Source organism: Malurus melanocephalus, unplaced genomic scaffold (assembly GCF_030028575.1).
Source record: "Malurus melanocephalus ecotype Western Australia unplaced genomic scaffold, MMel_1.1 scaffold_776, whole genome shotgun sequence".
Classification (NCBI taxonomy): Eukaryota; Metazoa; Chordata; class Aves; order Passeriformes; family Maluridae; genus Malurus; species Malurus melanocephalus.
This window is the reverse complement of record NW_026624008.1, coordinates 176966-202322: the sequence shown is the minus strand read 5'-3', so window position 1 is coordinate 202322 and position 25357 is coordinate 176966. Positions and strand designations below refer to the sequence as shown.

General features: G+C 63.1%; 2 protein-coding genes across 3 annotated transcripts; both read right to left on the bottom strand.

Moving 5' to 3' along the window:
• Positions 1-75: 75 nt before the first annotated feature.
• On the bottom strand, positions 76-12346 carry USP2 (ubiquitin specific peptidase 2). Of its 2 annotated transcripts, XM_057385067.1 has the most exons (13): positions 12190-12346; positions 9343-10088; positions 2607-2657; positions 2230-2353; positions 1885-1996; positions 1695-1805; positions 1478-1542; positions 1285-1388; positions 1059-1139; positions 865-943; positions 650-757; positions 331-451; positions 76-240 (listed from the first exon to the last, which is right to left on the bottom strand). In XM_057385067.1, the coding sequence occupies exons 2-13, from the start codon at positions 10045-10047 to the stop codon at positions 153-155; spliced, it is 1749 nt and encodes a 582-aa protein (XP_057241050.1). In that variant the 5' UTR covers positions 10048-10088; positions 12190-12346; the 3' UTR covers positions 76-152. The 2 variants fall into 2 exon arrangements, with proteins under 2 accessions (XP_057241050.1, XP_057241051.1); XM_057385068.1 differs by lacking the exons at positions 9343-10088; positions 12190-12346 and adding an exon at positions 5138-5882.
• A 3487-nt stretch (positions 12347-15833) lies between these two features.
• Positions 15834-20685, bottom strand: THY1 (Thy-1 cell surface antigen). Its single transcript, XM_057385072.1, has 4 exons — positions 20595-20685; positions 18279-18360; positions 17834-18169; positions 15834-17265 (listed from the first exon to the last, which is right to left on the bottom strand). Exons 2-4 carry the CDS (start codon positions 18313-18315, stop codon positions 17153-17155), a joined length of 486 nt encoding a protein of 161 aa, XP_057241055.1. The 5' UTR covers positions 18316-18360; positions 20595-20685; the 3' UTR covers positions 15834-17152.
• Positions 20686-25357: the final 4672 nt, after the last annotated feature.

The window sequence follows — 25357 nt, the reverse complement described above, 5'->3', positions numbered from 1 at the left end:
CTCTGCTCCAGGCTGTCCCCAGCCTCCCTCTGCAGCCACCTCGGGGTGTCTCCTCTTCACCTCCCTCTCGCTCTGGGGGAGCTGAACACCCGAATCCTGGCGGAGCCGGCTCTGAGGGGTGGCACAGGGGGTCCCCAGGGAGGCAGGGCTGGCTACATGCGGGAGGACGGGCTGGCCAGCTCGTAGAAGAGCAGGTAGGCATCGCTGCTGCGCACGTGGCTCGAGGACATGGGGGTGACACTGCAGAGAGGGGAGGAGGAGAGCTGTGAGCAGCGGGGATGGGATGCCCTGAGCAGGGAACTCTGCTCGTTTGTGGCACCCCAGGCTCACCGGGAGTCGTTGAAGGTGTGCCACTCGCTGGACACGGGGCTCTTGCAGTAGGCTGTGTAGTGACCGCCCATGGTGGTGCCCGAGTGGTTGGAGACGGCGTAGAGGTTGTAAACGGCGTGGTCTGTGGGGGRCAGGGGCACTGCTCAGCCCTGCTGCCCCCCAAAATGCCAGCACAGAGACACCCAATGTGCCAGCACGGAGCTGGCACCCCAAATCTGTGCCACCCATCCCTCACACCTCTGCCCCCCGCCACCGAGGAGCCCCAGAGTCACCGGGAGCTCAGGGCTGGGACAGAGACACACGGGGGGCAGGGACTCACTGCAGCTCTGCGAGGCGAAYTCCCGCAGGTCCAGGTCCTTGAGCGGGAAGTTGACGAAGGTGGTGAGTTTGCTGCTTCGTATCCTGGCCTCGGAGAAGCGTTTCAGGTCTGGGGATCACGTCAAGGGGGCCAAGGGACAAAGGGCAGCCCATGAGAACCCATCTGCTCCCCTCCTCCCAACACTCCCTGTGCCCATCCCTCTGCCCRAAGGATACGAAGCACCAGGATCTTGGGGAACTTCTGGATGCTGAATTTTTTTGTGCACCTCGTCCTGGCTTTGCAGCGACAACACGTCTGAGGGAAGCAAACAGCACAGGCAGGAGGGTGAGGGCAGAGGTGAGGGCACCGAGCAACACAGGCACGGGGGAAAGGGGCCCAGGAAGCCCCCAGGAAGCCCCCCGGCCCATACCGGTTTCTCGTCCCCATCCAGCACGTCCTCTTTGGTGAAGAGCCGGAGGCAATCCATGAGTGTCACCTCCCCGTAGCCTTTCTGTGGGAGTACAGAGCAGGTCAGGGACAGGGAGTGTGGGACAGAGGGAGTGTGGGACAGAGGGACAGAGGGACAGAGGGAGTGTGGGACAGAGGGAGTGTGGGACAGAGGGAGCGTGGGACAGAGGTTGTTCGGGATCCCTCACCTTGGGGATGGGCAGGGACAGGTCCCAGAAGGGGTCGAAGGCTGTGGAGCAGTAGCCGCACTCGCTGCAGGTCAGAGAACTCTTCAGCTGCCCCACAAAGAGATCTGGTGGGATGGGACAGAGCAGGGTGAGATCCCAGCTCCCAGCCCCGCTCCCAGCCCAGCCCTGCCCTCCTTTCCCCGGCCTTGCTCACCGCTGATGCGGCTGTCCTCCCTCTCCTGGTACCTCCTCCACATCTGCCGGCTCTTCTCGTCGTCACTGCAAGGATGGGGACACAGCAGGGCACTGAGCACAGCCTGGGGGATGCCAGCCGAGCCAACCAGCCCAGAGGGAGCGTCATGGTCACTGTCCCTGGGCTGCTTTGTGGGCAGTGAMCTCTCCCGGGGGAATTGCTGGGTACCAACACTTACGGGAGGTGATCCAGGCTGTCGGTGCTGGCCCGCGGCCGCACCAGCACGCGGTTCACCTCGCTGTGCAGCCCGTCCAGGAGGAACCTCAGGAATTCCTGTGCATCCTGCTGGCTGTACAACACGGGGAATGGTCAGCGAGTGGCCGTAGGGGGCTCAGCTCCCCCACCACCTCTGCACCCGCCTCCCTCACTTGTATCCGACGAAGCGTGGGGCGTATCTCTGGATCTGCGTCTTGAACTCGGAGGGGCTCAGGGTGTCGTTGGGGCACGAGGTCCAGAGCAGCTGAATCAGCTTTGCAAACTCTGCAGGCAGAGAGGCAGCTCGGTAGGTGAGGGAGCACAGCCATGCCCTGGGGGGCAGCTCAGCACCCCATCCCGGGCTCCCTGGGTCTGATTGTCATTGTGGCTGGGCACCCAGAGAGGAGCACCGAGCTGTGGGAGGGGCTCCTGCAGGAGCTGGGCTGTCCCAGGGGTGYTCCACAGGGATGTGAGGCAGGAATCGCTGCAGGGAAGCCCCGCAGAGGCCGGGCAGGTACCTGACATGAGCGCCGTGCGCATGCGGCTGTTGTTGTTGAGGTCCCGCAGGTACTGGTTCTGCAGGCAGTAATCCCGCAGCTCCTTGGTGTTGCTCAGGCACTGCAGGATGGAGTTCATGAAGCACTGGGGGAGGCAGAAGAGAAAACCATGGCAACGGGAAGCAGAGGGAGGCAGGCCGTGGCAGGGGGACACCCGGGGCGGGCAGGGGATGGGGACGAAGTGCTGAGGAGCAGGGGACGCTCCTCCTCAGGCAGCACCATCGGGAGGTGGTGCAGGGAGCTACCAGGGCAAGGTGAGGGTGCTGGGGATGAGGTGAAGGGACAGGGCTCCCTCCTGCTGTCCCCAGGGTGGGCTGGAGGCCTGGGGCCGCACTCACCGTGTTGCCGAGGTTCCGCAGACCGGTCAGCCCCTGCACGGTCTTGGAGCTCTGCAGACAGAAGGAGCAGGAGTGAGAGGGCGGCGGGCTGGCCATGCCTGCGGGCAGCCCCGCGAGGCCATGGTGCCTCAGAGCTGCCCGGGGAGCGGCCCCTCAGGGGYGAGCAGAGACCCCATCCTGCTGTGACATCATGGGCAGAGCCAGCAGCGAGCTGCTCTCTGGGCCCAGGGCTCGGTGACAAACCGCGGCTGGCCTGCCCCGTCCTGCTGGCCCAGGACAACGCTCAGGGCTCAAAGTTCTCCCCGCCTGGCAGCACTTTTGCCCCATGCCCTGGATGGCAGGTCAGATTGGCAGCCCAGGCCGCCTCCCCTGCCACCTCTGTGCCCTGTGCATGCCCCACACCACAGGAGGAGCACAGTGCCCTGTCACCGCCTGCCTGGTCCATGCTGGGTGTCCATCCCCTCCGGGACACCTGCACAAGCACAGCCCAGACTTTGGCACAGCTGTTTGGCAGGATAAAGTCCACCTGGGAATGTGCAAGCCCRGCCCTGCGGCAGCCAGCCCAGGGAACGGGGCTGTGTGCCCAGCGGTGCCCTCCCAGCTGCTCGCTGCCCTGGCTGCGCTGCACCTGGGCCRTGGGGTGGCAATTCCAGGTGCTCTCTGAGCTGGGAAAAGCAAAGATGGGCATAGGCAGCTGGGTACCGGGGCCAGGAAACATCATCACTCTTTGGTGGAGAGACCAAGAGCACTGAGGGGTCAGTCAGAAAGGGTCACTGCCCCTCTTCCAGCAGGACAGGGTGCTGGTGGGGGGCACTGGTGGGAGTCCGGGGGTCCTGCTCCCAGCCCTGCACAGGAGAGCAGAGGGATGAACCCCAGAGCAGGATGAGGGTCTGACAGGGCTTGCAGGGTCAGACTGCTGATGGCGCTCCCCCAGATGCCCAGGATTTAAGGATCCTTGGGCAAACGCCCCAGCTGCCCACCCCAGGCTTGAGGAGGAGGAGAGGAGGGGAGGGGGCCCAGCAGCTCCGAAATAGCAGCAGCTGGTGCGTGTGTGGGAGGTGCTGAGCACCCAGCCCTGACAGCAGCCCAAAATAACCCAGATCCAGTTACACGTGCTCCTTAGCGACGGCGCAGGCATCACCCACCGCGCCAGCCACCGGCACCAGCGGCCACCCGGCCACCCTGCGTGGGCACACGCAGCTCTGATGGACTGACCGCCTGCCCCCGCAGTGCCCAGAGCACAGGGGTGTCCCCAGATGTGGCTGCCCACGGCTGTCAGRGCCRGGGGTRGCTGCCCAAAAGTGCCAGGCAAGTYCCCGGCTCCTTGCCGGGCTGGAGACAGGCTTGGATGGGCACAGGGTGGCAGCAGGATGTGACAGGTCAGTGCCACACCGCGGCTGGAGCTGGCCTGTCTCCGCTCCCCAAGCAGATGGCGGCAGGAGAGGTGGGCCTGTGTCCCAGCACCAACCCACATCCATCCCCTGAAGGATGTGAGCCCCAAGGCCTTGCTCGTGTCCCCACACCCAGCACAGGGAAGGTCACGGTGCCAGGGGTGAGCAGCAACCCTCGGCAGCTGCCCCGGTGTGCCCCGGCCATCCCCACCAGGACGCTGCTGGTCCGGTTGCCCTGGTTGGGCAGCTCCYGCCGTGTGCCAGGCAGGACTGGACAGTCCTGCTGATGTGGGTGCAAAGCTCCCCACAGATCCCTCATTCCCCCACAGCCAGGTGCCAGGCTATGCTCCCAGTGCCCGGAATAACCCCAGGGGAGGGCTGGAGCCGAGGAGGGGGTACCAGGGGCTCTCACAGCGTGGCACAAGCCCTGTGTGCACCGAGGTGTTATTTCCCCCCTGGATTTCCCTCCCCTGGGTGACTCAACTCGAGCTAATCCCCCTCTCCCGTACAGGGCTTTATCTAGGACACGACATGCTCAGAGGCGGTGAAGGAGAGCTGGCTCACGCGGCGCGGCTGGGGACTCCCCGAGGCTGCACTGCAGGACRGGGACAAGGGACAGGCGATGGGGACAAGGGACGAGATCCCGACCGTCCTGCCCCATCCAGGTCCACATGCCAGGYGCCCGTCGGGGCAGCAGGACAGCCGGAGCAGCCAGACTTACATAAGTGCCCAAACCCTGCCCTCCTTGCCCCTTGCTCTGCCATCCCTGCAGGAGAGACCTGCCCCGGCGCTGTGGCGCTGGGGACAGCCGAGTTCACTCCGGTGACACCGCCAAGGGGCTCCGTGTGGTCAGCAGACCCTTCCATGCGGTGGGACACGGGGACCTGGCCAAGGTCACCGCAAGGGCAGGGCTGGCAGAGGAACCCAGGTGTCCTGACACGTGCAGTTCACCTGCTCCCTGCCATCCTGTGGGACACCGCGACACGCCGTCCCCACGGGCAGCCGAGAGGGCACCCACCCCCAGCACCCCATCTCGGGCACGGGGGATGGCACAGGGCACCCCACACTCCCCAGGGAGGGCAGGGGCTGCCCCCTTCTCTGCCCCCAAGCCGGGGCACGGGGGCTGCGGGCATCTCGTACCTTGGTCTTGTTGAGGACGAGCCCGACGAAGGTGGAGACCAGCAGGGACCCTGGCATGGAGGTGCGGGGCCGCAGGTCCTTGTGAAGGTCGGGGAGCGCGGGGGGCTCCTCGGGCAGCGTTACCGTGTAGGAGTCCCTCATGATGGCCCCGGCGGGCACCGCAGGACGGCGGGGAGCAGCCTCGGGCACCGGGGTGCCGGGGGGCACCGGCCGGGCTGCCCTGACCCGGGACCGGCTGCTGCCGGGGGCGCGGGGGCAAGCGCGGAGCCCCCCGTGCTGGGCGTGCGGGGCCGGAGCCGGTGCCGGCTGCGGGGCTGACGGCACCTGAGCGGCTCTGACATCAAATGGGTGGAGAGGCGGCAGCCGGGCTCGGTGACGGCTCGGTGACGGCTCGGTGACGGCCAGCCCCCGCGCACCGCGTGGTACAGCGCGCCGGGAGCCAGGGGGGCCCGCGAGGGGCGGCTCTGCCCCGGGGACACGCTCCGGAACGGGGCGGCGACACTGCCCCGGCTCCGGGGAGCTGCGGGGGGCTACGGAGGGGAGCGGTGCCCTCTCGGCATCTCTCTCTGCGGGGCTCCCCGCGCTCCCGCACCCCAACACCGGCGCGGGGCAATGGGGAGCTGGGGCGAGGCGGCAGCCAGAGCAGTGCCTGCCCCCCCTGTGCACCCCCGTGCTCCCAGCGCAGCGTGCCCAGGGCTGGTGGCACCGGCTGCCCGGCTCCGGCCAGTGGTCCGGCCAGGCACTGGGCAGCGAGTGGGGCTGCCCRGTTGGGGGTTACTCGCCAAAATTGTCTCGGTAAAAGTGGGACAGTGCTACAGCGTGGGGATGTCTGTACCCACAGAGGGGCTGCGGGGCTCCCGGGTATGTGCCTTCCCTGCAGTGCCAACACCAGGTACCCGGGCAGTGACATTTTGGGGGAACCCCCCTGTTTGGGGGATGCATTAGCGCTGAGCTCAGGGGGTATTTCAGTGCCTTGCACTGGAGAAAAAAACTCCTTGCAATTCCTACGTGGAGCAAAGACCCCACCTGGTGTCTCCCCTCGGTAAACTGAGGCACGGCCCGGGCAGAGCTCCAGCTCTTCTCCTGCAGCAAGGGCAGATGCGGAGACTGGCAGGGAGCCCGGGTGTCCTGCGTCCTAGTCCTGCGTCTCCCGCTGCTTCACCCCTCTGACCGCGGCAGGACGAGCGCCCGAGCCCTGCGCCTGCTGTGCGTGCCCAGGTGTCTGTCTGCCCGCTCAGGGAAATTTCCATGGGCATCCAGGGCAGGGAGTGCGGGCTCTGACACAGCCACAGCTTCCAACCTCACCGAGAGGGCCCTGAGCAGAGCCTGSTTTCCTCCCCTGGAGCCCCCAAAASCCCCGCAGCCAGAGGCAGGGGCTGCTGAATCCTGCCGGCTGCAGACGCAGCCTCCCCTGTCCGCGGCAGAGCTCAGCACAGCCAGCGGAGGGGCTGGCTGGGGACGGGGGGGAGGGAGGGAGGGAAGGGAGGGAGGGAGAGGGACTATTTTTGGCACCAGCAAAAATATCTGAGGAGGCATCTTGCAGCGTTATTCATCTGCAGGGCCAGGGCTCTTTGCATCACAACAGGAGGCCTGTCGTAATCGGGGCCTGCGCGTGCTCACACGTGTGTACATGTACACACCCCGTGCTGTGTACGCTGTACACACACGGGGACACGGTGTGCACGCCGGGGAACACACCCCACTGCCCCCACCACAGCCTGCCTGGGTGCCCTGCCATGCCCAGGGGCACAGCTCCCCAAAATCCACCCTGCCCGGCAGCGCGGGTGGGCACTGTGGGGGCAGGATGGGACCCTGGTGTACAGCCAGCCCTGGCACCGTGCAGGGCRCTGGGGCAGCTCTCCCATGGGGATGCACCGTGCTGGCTGAGCCGGTTCCATGGCGAGAGAGCGGCTGGGCCACATCCCCTGCTGAACCTCGTGCCCCGGTGACATCCAGCTCCCCGGGCCAAGGACTGAGTTCCTTCCAGCCAGAGAGCAGCACGCAGGCTCTGAGGGTGAGGCCGGAGTGGGAGAAAGAAGGGGACACCRGGTGGGATGGCATCACCCAGAGCCAGGTGCCTGGCCTCAGCTGGCCCCTCTGTAGCGGTGACCTTCTGCTGCGGGCAGAGGTTGCCACAGGCCCGGTTGGCACCGCGGCAGCAGGCAGGGCCGGGACTGGCTGCGGGCCAGGGACGTCAGCTGCTCAGGATGGGACTGCGGAGAGCTGCCGGCGGGTTTGTGGGTGGCCCTGCCCTTCTGACCCTATGTACACCCAGGGTGCTTAATGGGGCGGCACAGCTCCAGTCCTGCCCCTYGCCACACTGCCCTTCCTGGGAGCCAGCACGGCCCTGCAGCTCCACGGGCACAGCCCCTCGCTGAAACTGCACCTTCATGTGCCTCCCTGTGCCCACGGGGTGGTAAACTGAGGCACAGAGCGATGGTRAGGGAAGGGACACACGTAGATACCCGTGCTCCTGGCTGCCAGCCCTGTTGGGCGGTGGTTTCTGTGGCGCAGAGGCAGGAGGCAGCGGTGGAAAAAGGGATGGGAGGAGGCACTGCTGTCCCTTGGCTGCGTCGGGAGCGGGTGCTGCTGACACGGCCCTCGGGGCTGGGCAATGGGGCAGAACCGATGGCAGCTCCGGGGCTGCAGCCTGCGCTTGTTTCCGGCACCTGGCACCACCGCAGGCACCCAAGTCTGGTTTACGATCGGGACATTTGCTTGGGAAAAGGAGGGGAAAATACCACAGCAGTGGAAAATAGCAGGTGTGCCCATCAAAGCACCAAGGAAACCTAAGCCAGTGTCACTGACCCWGCCTGCCCTGGCATGGGTGTCTGTCCCAGCACCCTGTGCCACCTTTGCCACCCGTCAGCCCAGGCTGTGCTCACGTGCAGACCTCAGGGGATGTGGTTTGGGACTTGCATGGCCCCTGCTGCCTCATGGATATCCCATGGGAGCAGGCTGGCACCCCACACAGYAGAGTGTGGGCACATGGGGTGAGGATCCTGCCCTGGCAGTGGCAGCGAGGGCTTTTGTGAGAGCCAGAGGCTGCAGCAGCTGCTGGATCCCCCCTTGGTGCCCCCCACCAGGGCCTGCTGTGGGAGGGGGAGGCAGGAATTCCCTTCCACAGCACTGATCCTCCACTCTCCCGACTCTCCAGCCTGCTCCCTCAGCCCAGGGCTGGGGCCAGGGATGGGGTGGGTGGGCACAGGGGTCCCACGGTGGGACATTGCTGAAGGTGATTCTGTGGTGGAAGGCACTGGGAGGGATGTGGGGGCACTGGCTGCTACGGGAAAGATTGTTGGGGAATCCTTTTCTGCTTTCCTCTGAGCAGACAGGACTTTTCCTCACGGTTCGGGGGAGGGCGGTGGGACAGAGACGCGAGGAAGCAAAGGGCAGGTCAGCCCATGGGTGAACGGAGGGTGACTGGAAAGACAGCGGGAGACAATGCAGGCAGAGCCTGACCAGATCTTGGAAGGAAACCCGAGTGGAAAATTACCGGGCTGCTGCCCTGCACGGGCTGCGTGTGCGGTGCCTGCTCCCGGTCCGGGCTGGGGCTCCGGGGACGCTGCAGCACCGGCGGGGACCTGGGGCACCGGGTACCTGCCAACACGTGCGGTGCTGCCCAGAGCAGAGCGGCCATGGGGAACCTGCTGTGGCCACCCAGGCTGGGGCACAGGGCCCCAAACCGGCAGCAATGCATGGTGCCAGGGAACCGGCATCGCGGGGCACCGGTGAGAAACCTGGCTGGCAGCTGGGCACTGTGGCAGTGCCAGCAGCAGCCAAACCARCCCTGCCCAGCCTGGTCATGTCACCTTCCCTGTCTGGGATGAGGCAGCAGGAAATCCTCGTCAGCCCCACATGGGACTGGAGCCATCACCTGCTGTCACATGCATGCAGAAAGCGCAGCGGGCACAATCCTGGGCACAGACCGATCCCGCCTCCTTGGGGAGCGTCCCCTGCGAGCACAGCCCCTCAGAGGACGCCCTTCTGCCCGCACACGGCTGCCTCAGCAGCTCCAGCCGGGACTGCTGCGCCAGCAAGGGCATCTCGGAGGGTCACAYACAGAAACTGAGGCACGGAGCAGCACACCGAGATTCCCAGCGAGAGCAGAGTGCCTCGGGCTCCCCGGCTCCCCACCAGCACGGATCACATCCCCCCACAGCACGGCGCAGCTCCGTCCCCCACCCCCAGCCAGCCCCGCGTACCGTGGGGTCCTGGGAAGGCGCATCGTAGTGGTCATCGCTCCTCTCGCAGGGCTGGCTGGCACAGCGGGTGCCCGAGGGCGGCAGGGTGGCCTGGGAGGGGCTGAGATGGCCGGTGGAGAGGCTGCTGTGGTTGCTTTTCCTCCCGTAGCTCTCCAGGTAGCCACGGACGTAGTCGGAGTGAGCGGCAGCCTGGTAGAGCCCCTGCAGGTTGCCGAGCTCCGGCCGGCCCCGGGCGCTGAGCGCGCCGGCCGCGGGCAGGTAGGCGCTGTCGGAGGTGTGCAGCCCCGAGAACTCCCGCGCCAGGTCCGAGTGGCTGATGGATTTGTGGCGGCTGAGGGGCGCTGCGGAGGGCAGGTAGCCCGTGGGGCTGCCGGGGGTCCCGGAGAAGGCGTAGCAGGCACCGCCGCTGAGCCCGGCGCCGTGCGGGCGGGGCTGCGTGCGGAGGTAYGAGGGGCTCAGGCGGATGTTGGGGTCGGGGTACAGCCGGCCGCTGTCATAGCCGGTGGGGGACAGCCCCCCGGCGTGGTGGTAGCGCGGAGGGGGCAGGTAGCTGGCCTTGAAGCCGATTTTGTCGCTGTCTGCGTAGGACACGCTGGAGCCATAGGAGCTGTAGGAGCTGTAGCCGCCGGGMACTTTGCTGTAGGTGGTCTCGGCGTAGCGGGAGGAGTCCACGTACCGCTTCAGGGTGGAGGAGAGCTGGGACATGCTGCAGGCTGGGAATCAGCAGGCTGTCCCGGAGGCATCGGCTGCAAGGGAAGAGCGCAGGGATCAGCTGCCACGGGCTGTGGTCAGCACCACAGGGCACCCAGCATCTCCTGCCCAGTGACTCCTGCCTCACCCAGAGACCCCGGGAGACAGAGGGGATCCAGGACATGAAGGGTGCACTGGGCTGTTGGTCACAGAGTGGACACAGTGTGGCCCTTGCCACCTGCCACCCTTCCTGGAGAGTCTGGGATGGCAGGACCCAGCTGGCACTGCCACCCCTGTGCCCCCAGGCACCTCATCCCACAGAAGGGAGCCCCAGGGCACAGCCCAACATCCCCACAGACACCAAGAAACTGCAGCAGTCACCTCTGCCCCAGCCCTGGCATCCCTGCCACACCATCCCATGGCTGTGCCACTCCTGGGGCTGCAGAGATGTCCCCAGTATGGGAAGCAGTGGCCTGGTCACACTCATGATGTTTAGGCCGAGCCCTGGCTGAGACAGGCAGGTGGTGTGGACTGATCCAGCCAGCCCAGCACCTTCCCCTGGTTATTCCAGTGTCTGCTGGGGCTTGGCAAGGAGCTGGCATTTCAGTGAGAGGGAAACTGAGGCAAGTTCAGGGTCTGTTTCCCTGCCATGGCTGTGYCCCGTGAGCCCCCATCAGTAATTCAAGTTGAGTCCTCCTGGTGAGATGGCAGCCGTGCCTCTGCCAGCCAGGCAGAGCCAGCACTCGGTCCCCATAGYGAGCTGGTGGCTTCTTCCCCGCGGCACCCACAGAGGGCAGGAGAGGAGCAGACAGGGGACAGGGACAGAGCCCCCAGAGCACACACGGAGCCAGCCCGGAGCAGGGACAGGGCAGTGCGGCAGCCAGCAGCCCCAAACACGGGCTGTCCGGAGCCCCAAACACGGGCTGTCCGGAGCTGCAGGAGAGTTCTCCCTCAGCACCCACGCCGGCAGCTGACGGCTGGATCCCTACCTGTCCTGGGGCCGTGGGTGGCACTGGGGCGGGCGGGACCGCAGCCGAGCTCCTGTGCCCCGGCGCTGCTGGTGCTCGGCTCCCGGGGTGACTGCTGTCCCTTCCCTGGCAGGACAGTGGCTCATGTGGCTCCGAGAGTCTCCAGTCACCCGGGAGATGACCCTGATTCAAAGGCTTTTCCCAGCCCAGCCGGGGCGGGCTCTGGCCCGGCTCCAAGCCAGGAGGTGCCGGAGCCTGTGCCTGGCCCGTCCCTTCCACGGCCCCGGCAGCACCGCGGGGGCACCCGGACCTGGGGATGGGCACCGGGTCCCGCAAGAGGAGCCACTGCGATGTCACTGCCTGCCTGGCCCTGGGGGACGCAGCTCCTGCTCCGAGCCTGGAGGCTGAGTGTGGAAATGCCCCGGGAATGCTTTTAGGAGGGGATGGTGAGAGACGCCGGCCAGCGCCGTGGGCTCCTGGCCGGCAGCCTGGCTTTGCAGCCAGCCGGGCTCTGTTGTTACTGCCCGGGAGCAGCCATCCCACAGCCGAGAGGGAAATATTTACAGGCAGCAGCAGCGAGGTGGAGCACACGGACCTGTTTGGGGACGGAGGCCGAAGGGTGAATAATCTGCTCCCAGGCAAGGGTTCAACCCAACACCCGGCTCTTCCCAGCCTGGCTGTGGCCACCCTCACCAGGAGAGTGGCTCTGCCAGGCAGGATTTGACATGGACAGTGGGGAATTTCGCTCAGAGAGAGTGGGACCCCAGCCAAGGGACTGGCACTCGAGTGCCAGGATGAGTGACGGAGCCCCTGGGCTCCCAGGGAGCACATGCCTGGCTGCCTGCCCTGCTGGGGCACGGAKCAGCCTGGCACAGGCACTGCCCCTGCTCCCCATCCTCCCTGCCAGCGCAGATRATCAGGGCTTGGGACAGTGCCAGGACAGCCCCACACTATCATCCCCTGCCAGGTGCCCACGCTCTCCCATTGTACCACCTTTGGCACCAGCAGCATCAGCAGAGTACCAGTTTGGGAGCTGGAGGGCAGCAGGTGCTCCCTGGCAGCAGGACAGGTCTCCACAGGGCAGCACCTGCCCTGGGGATGCRGAGGAGCCGATGGAGGGATGCGGGGTCAGGAGCAGGCACTGCCCCGGACACAGGACCTACCCTATTCTTGGGAAGAGAGGCCTTACCATGGAGGAATGTCACATCTGCTAGGCTTGCCTGTGCTTCCAAGTCCCCGTGTCACATCCGAGCGGACCCCAGGGCGGCGGGAGAGCGGAGCGTGCCGGGAGCCAGAGRAGCTGAGCGGGTGTGAGAAAACCCCGGTTCCTCCCAGCGCTTCCTGGGCTGCCTGGCCCCTCCCTGCCCGTCATTGTGCTGAGCTTTCCTGCTGCCTGGCAAAGCCCTGGGGCTGGCACGGCTGAGTCAGGCCTYCTGCACCCTCATCATCCTCCCGGGGTGTCAGGGGAAGCTGAGGCACAGGAATGTCCGGTCTGCACTCACGCGGCCAGGCAGGAGCAGCACCAGGACATGGCAGTGGGGACACTGCGGGGCTGCTCGGGGTGCTGGGGAGTCCTGTCCCGGCCTTCCCAGAGGGAAGCTCAGCTCAAGGCAGGGAGGCAAAACCTTCACCCTGGAGGCAGAGAAGCAGAGCCCCCGCTCTGTCCCCAGCTGCTGTCGTGCCCGTGCCCAGTGGCAGGTGTCCCCTCGGCCGTGCCCGTGCCCGGTGGCAGCKGTCCCCCTCGGAGCCCCCGAGCGGCTCAGCTCAGCTTACACAGCGCTGGCTCCATCCAAGGTGTCACAGCACAGCTGCTTCTCGCTTACGCAGGCTCTGAGCCGCGTCCCCTGTCCCCTGAGACACAATGTCCCAGCCTGGAGGTTACGTGGGAGCTCCCAGCGTTCTGCAGCGGTGGAGGCAGAGAAGGGACCCTGTGTGAGGCACTTTGCACTCTCCAGAGTACCAGCGGCGTGGGGCTGAGGGGCTCCGTGTCTGGCTGAGAGTGCTGGGGGTGGGACAGCCTCCTGCCCTTTCTCCAAGGGGAGAAGGCACCGAATGCCTCCAGGTATCCATTTCCTCCAGGAAGGGTGACCCCAAGCAGCYCTGGGGGAATGTGCCACAGTGTTTGCTCTCTGTAAGGGACTGGAGACCCCGGCGCCCCTCTCACAGCCCTGCTCTGTCACTGGGGGGGAGTCAGCCCAGTTCCAGCGCTGCCCCCCATCACTCGCACCCCCAAAGTGCCAGGCCCTGCCCAAGGTGACTCGTCCAGCCGGGGCCAGGGCCCTTCCCCTGCCAGCCCCGGCCTGAGGACCGTCCRAGCTCCCACCACATGTCCGGGAGTCATCGCCCTGGCCTCGCTCCGTGCTGCTGACACATCCCCGCCCGGCTGCAGAACCTGCTGTTCGCTGCTCCTGGGTCACCCCCGGGCTGCAAAACCTCAAACCCACGGGGACCCTGACGTAAGAGCCAGGGCACGGGTTATTGCTTTGAGGTCTGTGGGTGGCAGAAAAAGAAGGGACCCCCRGGCAGGCGGCTCTGCCCTCGCCGGGGGATGAGGAGGGTGCCGGGGAGGGAGGCTCAAAGCCCAGATTTTGTGTGTGAACTCTGAATCTCTCCCCCAGCTGCTTTTACCCAGCTGAAGGAAGCAKTTTTGTCCGTCTCCGTGTCCCCCTCCCCAGGGCGGTGTCCCCACGGCACCCCCTACACTCACCTGCATGTGAGGCGGGTGGCCGGTGGCTGCTCAGGGCACGGCGAGGGGCGACCGAGCAGGCATTTGGTGATGCCCTCGGGGCCGATCCTGCCCGAGCTTCCCCAGGAGCTTCCCCGGGCACCGGAGACGGGCGATGTGGAGACGGGTGGCAGCCGAGCCCTTTGGAGGGGACGGGGCACCCCCGGCTCAGCCCCTCCACCCTGGGAGGCAGCGCAATGGCCGGAGGGGGCCGAGCCCGAAGGCTGTGGGGCCGCGTAAAAACACCACCGCAGAAATTCAGGGCTCAGGTTACCAGCCAGATAAATATAGTGTCTTTATCTGACCTCACAGGGCGCTGAAATGCTCCTCTCACATTCCAGCCCGCSGAGGCTTAAAGGGGACGTGAACCCGAGGGGGCTGGTGGCCCAAAGAAAGGGGTCCCGGCAGGGGAGGCTGCGGGGGCAGCGGGGGCTGTGGGAATGGAGAAGGATGGCTGAGGGTGAGCCTGAGGAAGGGAGAGATTTAGGGAGGGAGATCGAGATGTGGGAGGGAAAGGATAGGTGGAGGGTTAAGGGAGGGAACGGGGTGGGACACAGCTTGGTGTGGGGGGCAGGGAGCCACAAAAAAGGGGTCCCAGTAAGGTCTGCTGTAGGGCATCTGGGCGAGGGGAGGAGTTGGACTGGGTTTTACTTATGGGAAAAAAGCCCCATAAACCTTCAGCAAATGTGGGCAGGGGGCAGCTGGCATGGTATGCCCACCCTTCATGGGTCCGTGGGGACRTCATGGGGACACCGGGGCCGCTGGGGGACGCCTGACCCGCCCAGGGTACGGCACCTGCGCGGYCGTGACTCAGCGAGCATCTGCGAGGATAATGACGGGGGATGTAATTAGGGTGGCATCTTCTTCCCTCCCTCTCTCCCTCCCGCCTGGCTCCAGCCCTTCAGGGAGGGACGCGTCGGGGCGTCACTCTGGGAGGTGGCACAGGGTCACCAATGGTGTTAGGGGGTGGTGGCARGATCCTGCTTGTTGTTCCTCGTGCCAGGGTGGCATCTTGACCCTGGGCAGGGCAGTGTGTGGCTCCTCCAGGGGACAGGGGAGCCTTGGGCAGCCCCAGAGGCAGTGTGTGAGCACAGGGGCTCCGGCAGGACCCTGGTGTGACCCTGGTGTGACCCAGCCCCACTCCTGTGTCCACTCCCATCCCCAGCAATTCCCTCCCCAGGGGACGGACGGACCCTAAATCTGGGGATTTAGGGATGGGGGAAAGGGTCTGGGTACTGGGCACTGCTCCAGGTGGGCAGGAGGAGGTTGCCCTGCTCGGGGAAGGCATGCCTTGCCCCGCTGTCTGCTTCGCTCCCACAGGCTTTGTGGTGCTGGAGGCACAGAGGGGCAGCCTGGGGGGCTGCACCCCTCAGCAGGTCCTGGAGCCCAGCCCCACACAGCCCCTGTCCCCACCGCCGCACACACGGGCGCCCATGGCTCCAACACACAACCTAGGTAGGGTTTTATTGTGCAGACAGAGGAACACTCCTGGATGATAAGGTTTTTTTTTTCATCGTTGTTGCTTTTCACAGGGTTCTCTTTTTTCCCCCGTTTTTTTTTTCTTTTCCCTTAACAGAATTTCTCTGACGACAAGCTGTGGAAACAACTACAAATGTTCACAAAAAAATGAGACTCGAGCCGCGTCCACGCTCTGCCGCTGGGCTCTGCGCCTGCCCTGGTGCTCGCCAGCACGCCCAGGGAGCTGGGCACAGCCAGGCCTCAGCTGGGCACGGCCTCAGCAGCACTAGACAGCAAGCAAGCAGGCAGGGATGGGCAGGCGCCTGCCCTGGTGCTCGCCAGCACGCCCAGGGAGCTGGGCACAGCCAGGCCTCAGCTGGGCACGGCCTCAGCAGCACTAGACAGCAAGCAAGCAGGCAGGGATGGGCAGGGGATGGGCACCGGGGTAGGAAGCAGCTCTGGAGAAGAGCAAGGAGTGGGGAGCAGCTGCTGTGTATTGCTCTAAGCCGTGGTGGCACAGCCCGGGCTGCACAGGAAGCACAGCTGGGGTTCAGCCCATGGACCTGGATGCTCCTGCCTGCATCTTCCCTTCGCCGTGCCCTGCCCTGGGGRAGGCTCCTCGGGCTCCCGTGGGCATCGGGGCAGCCCTGGGCTGGCGAATCTGGGCTGTGCTGGGCATCCCTGTCCCTGCTCTCACCAACCCCAGGCACCATCCTGGCCTTACTGAGGTTGTGGGCTGCCCTCAAGTCCTTTTCTGCTCTTAAACGGAGATGGGGAAATGCTGAAAGGGAGGAGGGAGAAGGGAGGGGGCACAGGTGCTCCTCCCAGGGGCATGGTGGGATTCGAGGGAGACTGCTCTGCCTCTCCATGAGGAAAGACTGGGGTCCCCAGACATTCCCTCAGGGAAGACAAGGGGGTGCAGAGTAGTCCCTATGGAGACCCTGGGGTCAGAGTCCGAGGGGAGCCCCCTCCCCACCAGCCAGCCTGGGCACAGCTCTGGGGACCCTGGAGAGGGGAGTGGGGCTGTGGCTAGCTCAGAGAGGCTCTGCTTGCCTCCACTGGTGCTGGCAGCAATTCTCTCGTCACAGCTAAGGGCTGGTCCCCAGGGGGAGTGGGTGATGTCTCTGGCTCGGGCAGCCCAAAGGTACCAGATGGTGTCTGCAGGAGGCCTCGCTTCCCACTCCGCTGTAAGAAACAGATTAGGAAAAACTTGTTGCCGAAGCACATTCTCACCGAGCCCGATCCCAGGGCCCCAGGACAGCCCTAAGGAGGCAGGGGGCTGTTTGTGGTGTCTCCTAAACCCRCTCCCCCTCTCCTCCCCTCCTGCCAGGCCCAGCAGCATCCCGTGGCTCCTCTGTTCACTGAGACAGGACTCATTCTGTGCCCCTCCCAGCTGTGCCAGCTCAGGGTGAGAGGAGCAGGGTGAGGAATCAGTCACCCGGCTGGCAGGCAAGGCAGGTGGGGACACCAACAGCCCTGTCACCTCCAGGGGCTGTGGGCACAGCACCCACCATGGGCACCCTCCACACGCTCTCGCACCACCCCTCTCTCTTACCTGCCGATCCAGCTGTCTTTCCCCAGYTGAGAACAGGCAAACCCCAAGAGTTAAAGGGATGGAACAAGCGAGGCTGAGGCCTCAGTGCTCCCAGCACAAGCAAACCAGCCAGCCTACAGAGCGAGGAGGCATGATGGGAGAAGCAACGCTGCCTAGCAGAGCCACCATGCTTCGGAGCGGGGCGCGTGTGCGTGGGATGGCGGGCCTCGGCACGGGACGGTGGATAGCGTTAGATATACGGCTAAATAGAGATAACACAGAGAGGTTTCACGGCTTCCAGACGCTTCAGCTTCTCTTTCCAGGGGCTGCGAGGAAGGCGGGGTGGCTGAGGTGCTCGGTGTGTGCGTGCGTGTGTGTRCGAGCGCTGTGTGTGTGTGAGTGTGAGTGTGTGCGGGTGTGAGTGTGCTTTGCCTTTCACAGGGACACGAAGTCCACGGCTTGCAGGAGAGGCAGGGAAAGGAGCAGCAGCAGGAGCCACGAGGTGTTCTGGATCAAGAGGCTGAAGCCGGCGCATTTCTCCAGTTTGTCTGTGAGGAGAAGGAATGAGGAGGGAGAGAAGAGAAACCATGAAATCCTTCAGGGACTGGGCTTGGGCTGGGTGCTTTGGTGGTGCTGGAACCCAGCTTCTTGACTTTGCTCTGCCACAGAAATGCAGCAAGTCCTGCTCTGGCCTGTTTCCCTCCCAACACATAGCAGCAAAGATTTTTTGGGACCCTGAAAAGCATAACCCTGCCTGTTCCTGACTGAAGTGGCAAATGGATGGGCACCCGGTGAGATGAAGGCCTCTGCAACTGGAGAACTGCTCCTGAGGGATGTAGGTGTGGAAAACCCTCACTGTCCTCTCTGTGGGAGGATATCTAGGCAATGTGCCTGAGGTGGGACCCAAAAGAGGCAGGAAAAGCRGAGTGAGATGGGGCAGAGTGAGCCCTTCTGTGGGATGAAGCCCATCTGRAGGGCATGTAAAGGTCAGGACACATTTATGGAGCTCAGGAAGGATCTGGGKACACCACAGGGAGTTGTGGTGTTCTCTACAGGCCTAGTCAAGCCAAGGAGGAGGTGGGAAGGGCTGCAGCTGGGTGCCATTGCCTGTCTCACCTTTGATAACAGTGATGTTCCTTATCTGGTTGCCGGTGTAGTCATTGGTGGCCTTCAGCTCGCACATGTAGATGCCCTCATCGCTGGTGGTGAAGCTCTGCAGGTGGAGGCACACCAGGTTCCTCTGCATGGTGACATTGGCTCGGCTCCGGTAGATGTTCTCGGAGACACTGATGGTGCTGTGGATGACGTGCTTCCTGTTGTCCTTGGTGATGCTGAACTCGTAGGTCAGGGGGTTGTCGGTTTTGTTCTCATAGCGACAGTCCACGCGCAGGTTCTGGCCCAGCAGGCAGGCACTCAGGTCCTTGATCATCTGGCAGTGGGCGGCCTGGAGGACTGGGAGAGGCAGGAGGGGGTTGGAGAGGGAACRGCGAGCTCTGGGGGTGCCCATGCAGCCTCCAGGCTGCTCTGGGCCGAGCTGGCTGGGGAGCAGGGAGGGATGTACCTGTCAGGATGACAGCAATGCCCACGGTGGGGTTCATCTTGCTGCTGAGGTGCCCGGTGGAGGCTGTCTCTGAGAGGGGAACCTGGGCGGGGGGACAGAGAGGAAGTTAGCCAGGCCATTGCCCCACAGATGTGGTCACTCGGTGGTGCAGGCATGGCACAGGCTGCCCTTCATGCACAAACAATGCTCTGGTGCCTCCTCCTCCTCACCATGGTTCTGATTCACTGCACAGAGCCCGGCTGGTGCTGCAGCCAGCTGGGAATTGCTGTGTGTCTGCCTAGCATCACCCATCCACATCCTCAGGCCCCATCCACATCTTATTTTCCYTGTCCAGATCCCCCCCTAGCAGACATTAAATGAGCATTGCCAGACCTGCAGCAAGGCCTGCATGCTCTGCCTTCCCCCCGTTCTACCCAATGGCCAGCCAAGGTTYGGGCAGGTGAAATCAGGCTGAACCCCTTGACCAGAGGTCCGTGGCTCACRGTGAGGGGGCTGCCAGGTGAGGGACCCGGTCTCGGGGCCGGCGGGYGCCCGCCCTGCCAGCGCTCCCGTGGCTCCAGCGGGTGAGCTCAGCAAGGATGAGTCACTGCGATGCAGGGAGGGAAAGGGGCCAAAAGCAGCGAGGAAGAGGGACACAGCAGCTGGACAGGGAGCCAAGACCGCCAAAGGATGGCACAAAACCTCCAGGAGCTGAGCTCAGCCTGCCTGGCCGCAGGCTGGAAGGGGTTTGAGTGGCAGCATCCCCTCACTGGGTCCCGGCCCGGTGCCTGTCTTTCTCCAGGCTGTGAATGCGGGTATGGGGCCGTGATGTGCCATCAAAACACCAGGGCTGCCKATTCCAGCCGTCCCAATGCGGCCACAAGGAATTAATTAAAGGTTTGCAGCTTGGCCAAGCAGCCGCGTGGGGAATCCAGCCGCAGACATGCGGAATGGAGCGACAGGGTGGGGGAGCAGCGAGGCAGCCGCCGGGATGAAGGACGCAGCGAGCAGCCCGCAGTCAGCCCTCCATGTGGGGCCAGCTCCAAGAGGGGGAGCTGATAGACCACCCCTTCGTGACTCCAAGCTGGCAGAGGGGAAAACAGACCCTCTGTTCCTTCTGAACCTGGCAAAGCACACAGGGAAGAGCTAGGAATTGCCTGTACCACAGCCAGTTGGATTTTTCTATTAAGCAATTTTTGGGTCTTTCATATAACGTTCTAAGAGGAAATACCAAACCCATTTGCTCACCCTGAAGCTCTCAAAAATCTGTTTATCCAGAACCCTAAACCTTGGCCAGGAAGAAAAATTCCCTTCTGTCTGATCTTGACAACTAAGAGGTTGCCAGTGAGGCAGATGCTTGAACCTCTGGATTCCTAGAAACTGCCCCCCAGTCCTCTGCTTTGTCATTTCCCAGAATCAACCTCCTCCTTTTTGAATGTCCTGGGACACTATCTAGGTCATAGGCTGGCTTTCCTCCAGAAAATCGGTGCCAATAAGCCCCCAGAGAGGGGGGGGGTCTTCCTCCCATCAATGTACCCAAGCACTCAGATTCTCCAGCCTCTGCGATGACAGCCCTTGGACCCCTCTTTTCCTCCTGACAGCAGTGCTGGGAGCAGAGCACGGCCGGTAACTCTCCCTCCTGCATGATCCCAGGGGTTTGGCGTAGGGACAGGGCTCAGGAGGACGGTGGCATTGAGGACGGTGGCATTGAGGACGGTGGCATTGGGGGGGCTCCAGCTCTTGCGGGGCAAAGTTCCCGGCACGGTGACCACTTGCTCAGCCTCACACCGTGGCGGTACCTACCCCCTGTGCCCACCAGACTGACAGGCTAAGGGTGACAGACGAGCTGCTGAGATGGGGACGGAGGCGTGCAGAGCCAGACTGGTGGGCTGAGAGAACTCCAGAGCCGAGGAACCTGCCTGTGCCGGGGGTTGGCTGCCAGCAAAGGGGGTGCTCGGGGATGCGGTGCGCAGGGAAGAGGGATGAAGCGAGGGGCAGGAGGGCTCGGGATGGGCGACATCCCCCGCTGCAGCAGCGCGGAGCGGGARCGCGGCTGCGGTGCGGGCGTGCGCGCGGGCGCGCCCACCGGGAATGCCGCAGTCCCGAGCCGGGGTGGGGGGTACCGGCAGCGTGGCGAGAAGCGGAGCCCGTCCCCTCCGCCAGCGCGCTCCGTCCGGCCGAGCATCCCCCGGGCGAGGGGCGAGATGCTGCCGGTGCCAGCGCCGCGCCCGGCGGCTGCGGACCCTCCCCGCGCCCGCAGCCCCGCGCCGTGCCCCGAGCCCAGCAGCCCATCCCGCCCCGGCGGGGTGCGGGSCGCTGCGGGCGGTCGGTGCCTACCTGCGGGCGCTGTCCGGTGCTGCCCGCTGCCTGCGGGGCTGCCGGCGCTGTCCGGGGCTGCCCGGCGGGCTGTGGGCGCGTCGCTCCCGCAGTCTGGGCAGGGCTGGGCGGGCGGACCCAGCGAATGGGGACCGGGAGGCGTCACTGAGGCTCGGCCCCCGGCCCTGCGGCGGGGGGCGGTGCGGGGGGGCCCTGCCTCTGCGGGACTCGGACACCCCCGCCCCGGACAAGGGGCGCGCACTGATGCTGAGGGTCCTGTTCGACCCCCCTTATGCTCCCCAGGAAAGGCGAYGCATCCCATTGCCATGGGAACATCATTTTGCGGAAGAGCTGCCAACCTTCATCCTCCCCGGCAGCGTGGGWGGTGTTTTGCTGGGAAAGGAGGATGGTTGGGAAGGGGAAAAGGAGCTTGGCGTGGGCTTTGCTGAGGAGGGGGCAGGTGCCATCAAAGAGGCCACCCTGCACCAAGTCACCAAAGGCTTGTGTGACACACATCTCCTCCATGTGGGAAATCATGGAGGGAAAGGCAGGACACACAGCTGAATCAAAGAGTCACAGTATCTTTAAGGTGGGAAACTCCATCGAGATAGCTCCAACAGCTATCCCAGCACTGCCAAACCCACCACTAAGCCATGGCCCCAAGTGTCACATCCACAATCTCTGCCCGTGATGCCACTGGCCACAGACCTTCAGCTTCAGGCCCAGGTCTAATGACAATGAGGACACACTGAGGTTTTGCTCCACACAGGCTCCCATCAGTAAATGTTTGAGAAGGGGATAAGCAGAGCTGCTTCTGCACAGTCAAAATGGCTTTGGATCCAGAAAGCAGCCTGGGACAAGACCTTCCCTGCTCTCAAGCAGAGTCGTGACAGGAGAGGAGGGCAGCATCAGGGAGCTGTTTTCCCCAGGAATTTGGGTTCAGAGGTATCCCAGAAAGGCACAGAAATACACAGAATGGCCTGCCCCATCCTCACCTCCTCCCACACCCTGGCTGGGCTGTGCTAAAAGGGCTGACACTGGGAAAGTTGATACAAAAGTCATGTTCTGCTCCAGCAGAACCTGATCTCAGGTGACACTAGAGTGCTGAGGTTTTGCAAGCTGGCTATGCAGGGGGTTTTGCTAATTCTACAAAAGCCTGGATCTGGCTGCTCGCTCACTGCGTGGGCTGCAGGTGCACTGGCCCAAAAGGGCACAGTCCCCCAAGCTGCCTGGGGGGGSCTGTGGTGCCCTGGGAGTGTTCAGCAGGGTCCCAGAGTGCTTCCATGAGGAGGGCAAAGGTCTGATCCTGTCTGCTGTGGCAGCTGGTGTTGAAGGCACTGTGGCAGCACAATGACACACCAGACTGCTGGCCCAGGATGGCTCAGACCGGGCCAGCATGAGATGGCATGAGAGGCATGGCAAACTGACATGGAAAGATATGGAGACTGGGAGCAGATGGATGCAAGGCAAAGAGACAGACATGAGRCATGCTGCAGTGCTGGCAGAGTGGAAAAATTGCAAGCACAAGGTCTGCGTCCAAACACAGCTGTGATGTGGGGCAGCACATGTAACCATGCACACACACACATACACACACACACACACAGGCCCTTTTCACACTGAGCCTCACATCTCCCCCAGCGGTGTATCCTCCCCATYCCCACCCTCACCCCCAGCTACCCCATATGGAACCAGGGAATTCAACCTCCAAGGACTGGTTTTTGGAGGTATGCAGTGCTCCAAGTCCCACTGCAAGATATTTGGGCTTCCTTTCACTCTCTGGCTGCAGTGCTGTGGAGGCAGGCGTGAGTATGCAGTTTCTGGGCAGTGCTGGCAGCCACTGTCCTGCCTAGGTATTTGCAGGAGGCTCCTTGCAGAGGTTTTCCCTCTGGATAGTCCTTTTGCTGCAGATTGCAGCCTGGCTGCTATCCATAAACCAGAGAAAAGCACCCCCTAAGTCACACCTAATGCAGAGGCCTCTGGATRGAGGCCAAAGGAAAGGGGGGGAGGAGAAAACCTAATAATGACAGAGCAGTGGAGAGGGGGGCAGGCGGTGTTTGCAGTGGCAGGTGTCAGTCAGGGAGACAGACAGCAAAAGGGACAAGGAGGCAGCCAAACAGGCACAGTGCAGCACAGCAGTGCAGACACCAGCAGAGCAAGTGGATGCGGCAGGGCAGACGGACCAGCAGAGGCAGGGCACAGGCAGCTTCCCTGGGACCTCAGCCCAGTCAAACTGCCCCTCGATCCTCTCTGGAGAGGATGTCCCTGTGGGGAGATTCACAGCTCCCAGTAGCTCAGTAGCCKCTGAGGCAGGCTGGCAGCAGAGGCTCAGAGGGGCACCATGACTCGGGTGTCTGGTGATGCTGCAGCAATTAAAACCTGGCCTTGCCCAAGGACATTGTGCTGCAGGAGACACCCTTGTAGGAGAAAGGTGGATGCACATCCTTCCCAAGAGGAAAATCTCTACCCTGCCCTCAGCCTATCCCAAACACAGGAATTGCAGAGTCTCTCCCTTTCCCTCCTGCTCATGAATCACTGCACAGCAGCACACCCTGGTCCTGCTCAAAACAATGCCCACGCAGCAACCATTTGCTTCCACACTGCCAGTTGCTGGGGAGAGGAGATGTAAGGACATGGACAACRGGACCTGAGGGCAGCAGCGCTGTGGGGAGACCCCTGACACCCACTCCAAGGCCACTAGTGCTGGGGAGTCACAGCATGGACAAGTAAGGGAGGGCATCTGGGAATCAGTGGTGGATCTGCAGAGATCACAGCCCTGAGAGTGGCTGATGCTCACCTGCCCCACAACTCAGCCCCTGCCCCAGGGACAGGAGGCATGCAAAGGGTTTATTCTTCACTCTACTAAGCCAAACCCAAGTCCTTCCCACCCGGTCTTTGAGGGACAAGGAAGGGAGGCWGCAGAAGAGCTGTGCCCTTGATTGGAGGGACAGAATGGCCCTCGGGAGCTCAGTGAGGCCCCACAGATGCTAAATGTAGCATGGCCCAGATATGAAGCCCCTGGGCTTTGTGGCGGTGCTGCACAGAGCAGGGGTGGAGGAGACTGTGCTCCCCTGCTTCCTGCAGGCAGCACGAAGCCATGGAAAACAGGGGCAGGCAGGACTCCGGCTGCAGCACCGGCCTGGGGTCTCTACCTGCTTTGTGCCTGTGTCCTGCACAAAGAGAACCCCACAGACTGAAGACTTCAGTCTAACACTGATCAGGGCTAAGGAGCGCCTGTGAGCAATCAGCTCTGGCCCTGCACTGACACAATTGCCAGAAAGAACATCCCTCCCTTCCCTCTGTTCCTCCCTGTTTGCTGCACAGTGTGTCCTGTAGCTTCTTGTAGCCCTGGGCTCTGTGCTTACATCCAGTCATACAAGTGCTCCAAAGTGGGAATTTTGTCATGGGGGCTTCTCTGGGAGGCTGCCAGCACTGAGTATTCACTGCAGTGTGGGGTCCTCCATGGTAAATACCTGCTGGGATCCACCAGATAAGAGCCCAGCATGCAGTTTTCCTGCCCAAGCAGGAAATCCATCTGGAGGGGTGGGTGATATCTCTCTGCCTTCAGCCCAAGACCACTAAAATCTCCTTGCAAGAGCCTCCTTGCAGGAGCTGAGCCTGGAAGAGGAGGTTGACTGAGGTAGAGAGCTCTTAGTTTGCTCCATCTGCTCTCCAGACTGAGTGGGAAGGGTGCTTGGCTGCCTGCTCCAGCCTCCTCCTCACCGCCTCCCATCGCATCCTGTCAGTTCTTGGCAGGGGCTGGGTTTTTTTTGGGAGAGCTGCTTTCTGCACAGTGCCCTGCAAACCTGGTCTCTGCTGAGCTGAGAGGGAGACTTATCCCTGGGGGCAGGAGAGGAATCTGTGCCAGCTGAGCTGGGCAGGTTTGGCAGGTGACTCCTGGCTCAGAGTTTGCAGATCTGTCTCTTACCTGCTGGGTCAGTGGTCACAGGACCAAGCTCTTTGCAAGGTGCCACATCCCATGCACTCTTTGGACAGGAATGAATATGGACAGAGAGTTGGAAKTGGGAAAAGCTGCCACTTCAGGTGRTGAAAYTTCCCTCCTTCTCCTGCTGAACACCTGTGACACACCACCACCCCCACTCCCTTTAAAATGGGGAGGTCCTGTGGGTGCTGGTGCCAGATTGTACAGCATTAGAAGWCCCTGACAGGGAGCTGATTCCCAGATAAACCTTAAGCCCCTTTGTTATAGGGRAATTTGCTCACCTTGGAAAGGTGAAGCTGCTGGACAAAGAAAGTACTATGGAACACAGCACCATTTCTGCCGCTCATCCCCAGCCATGCTTTTGACTGTCTCAGGAGAGATGACTAATGCAAGTTACAGAAAATGGAAATAGCTTCCTTGATTTTTCTTTTCCTCTCTGCTGGGCCTTAAGGAATAGAAAGTGTTTATTAGCATTCCTTATTTATGAAGGAACCATTAAGCTGAGTTGGTTAACTCTCACCACACAGGTTCCTAGGGACAGCACCAGAGAGGAAGCAGCTGCCTGCAGGGTCTCCCTGTGCTCTGAGCCAGCCAAGAAGCCCCAGACTCTTCAGAGAGGCAGCTTAAATACAGTCTACAGCTAAACATAGCCTACAACTTCCTCCTGAGGGGAAGCACTGATAACTGCTCTTGGATGACCAGGGACAGGACTTGAGGGAATGACTGGAGCTGTGCCAAGGGAGATTTAGGTTGGATATTAGGAAAAGAGGGTGCTGGGGCACTGAACAGGCACCACAGGAAACARTCATGGTCCCAAGGCTGCCAGAGCTCCAGGTGCGCC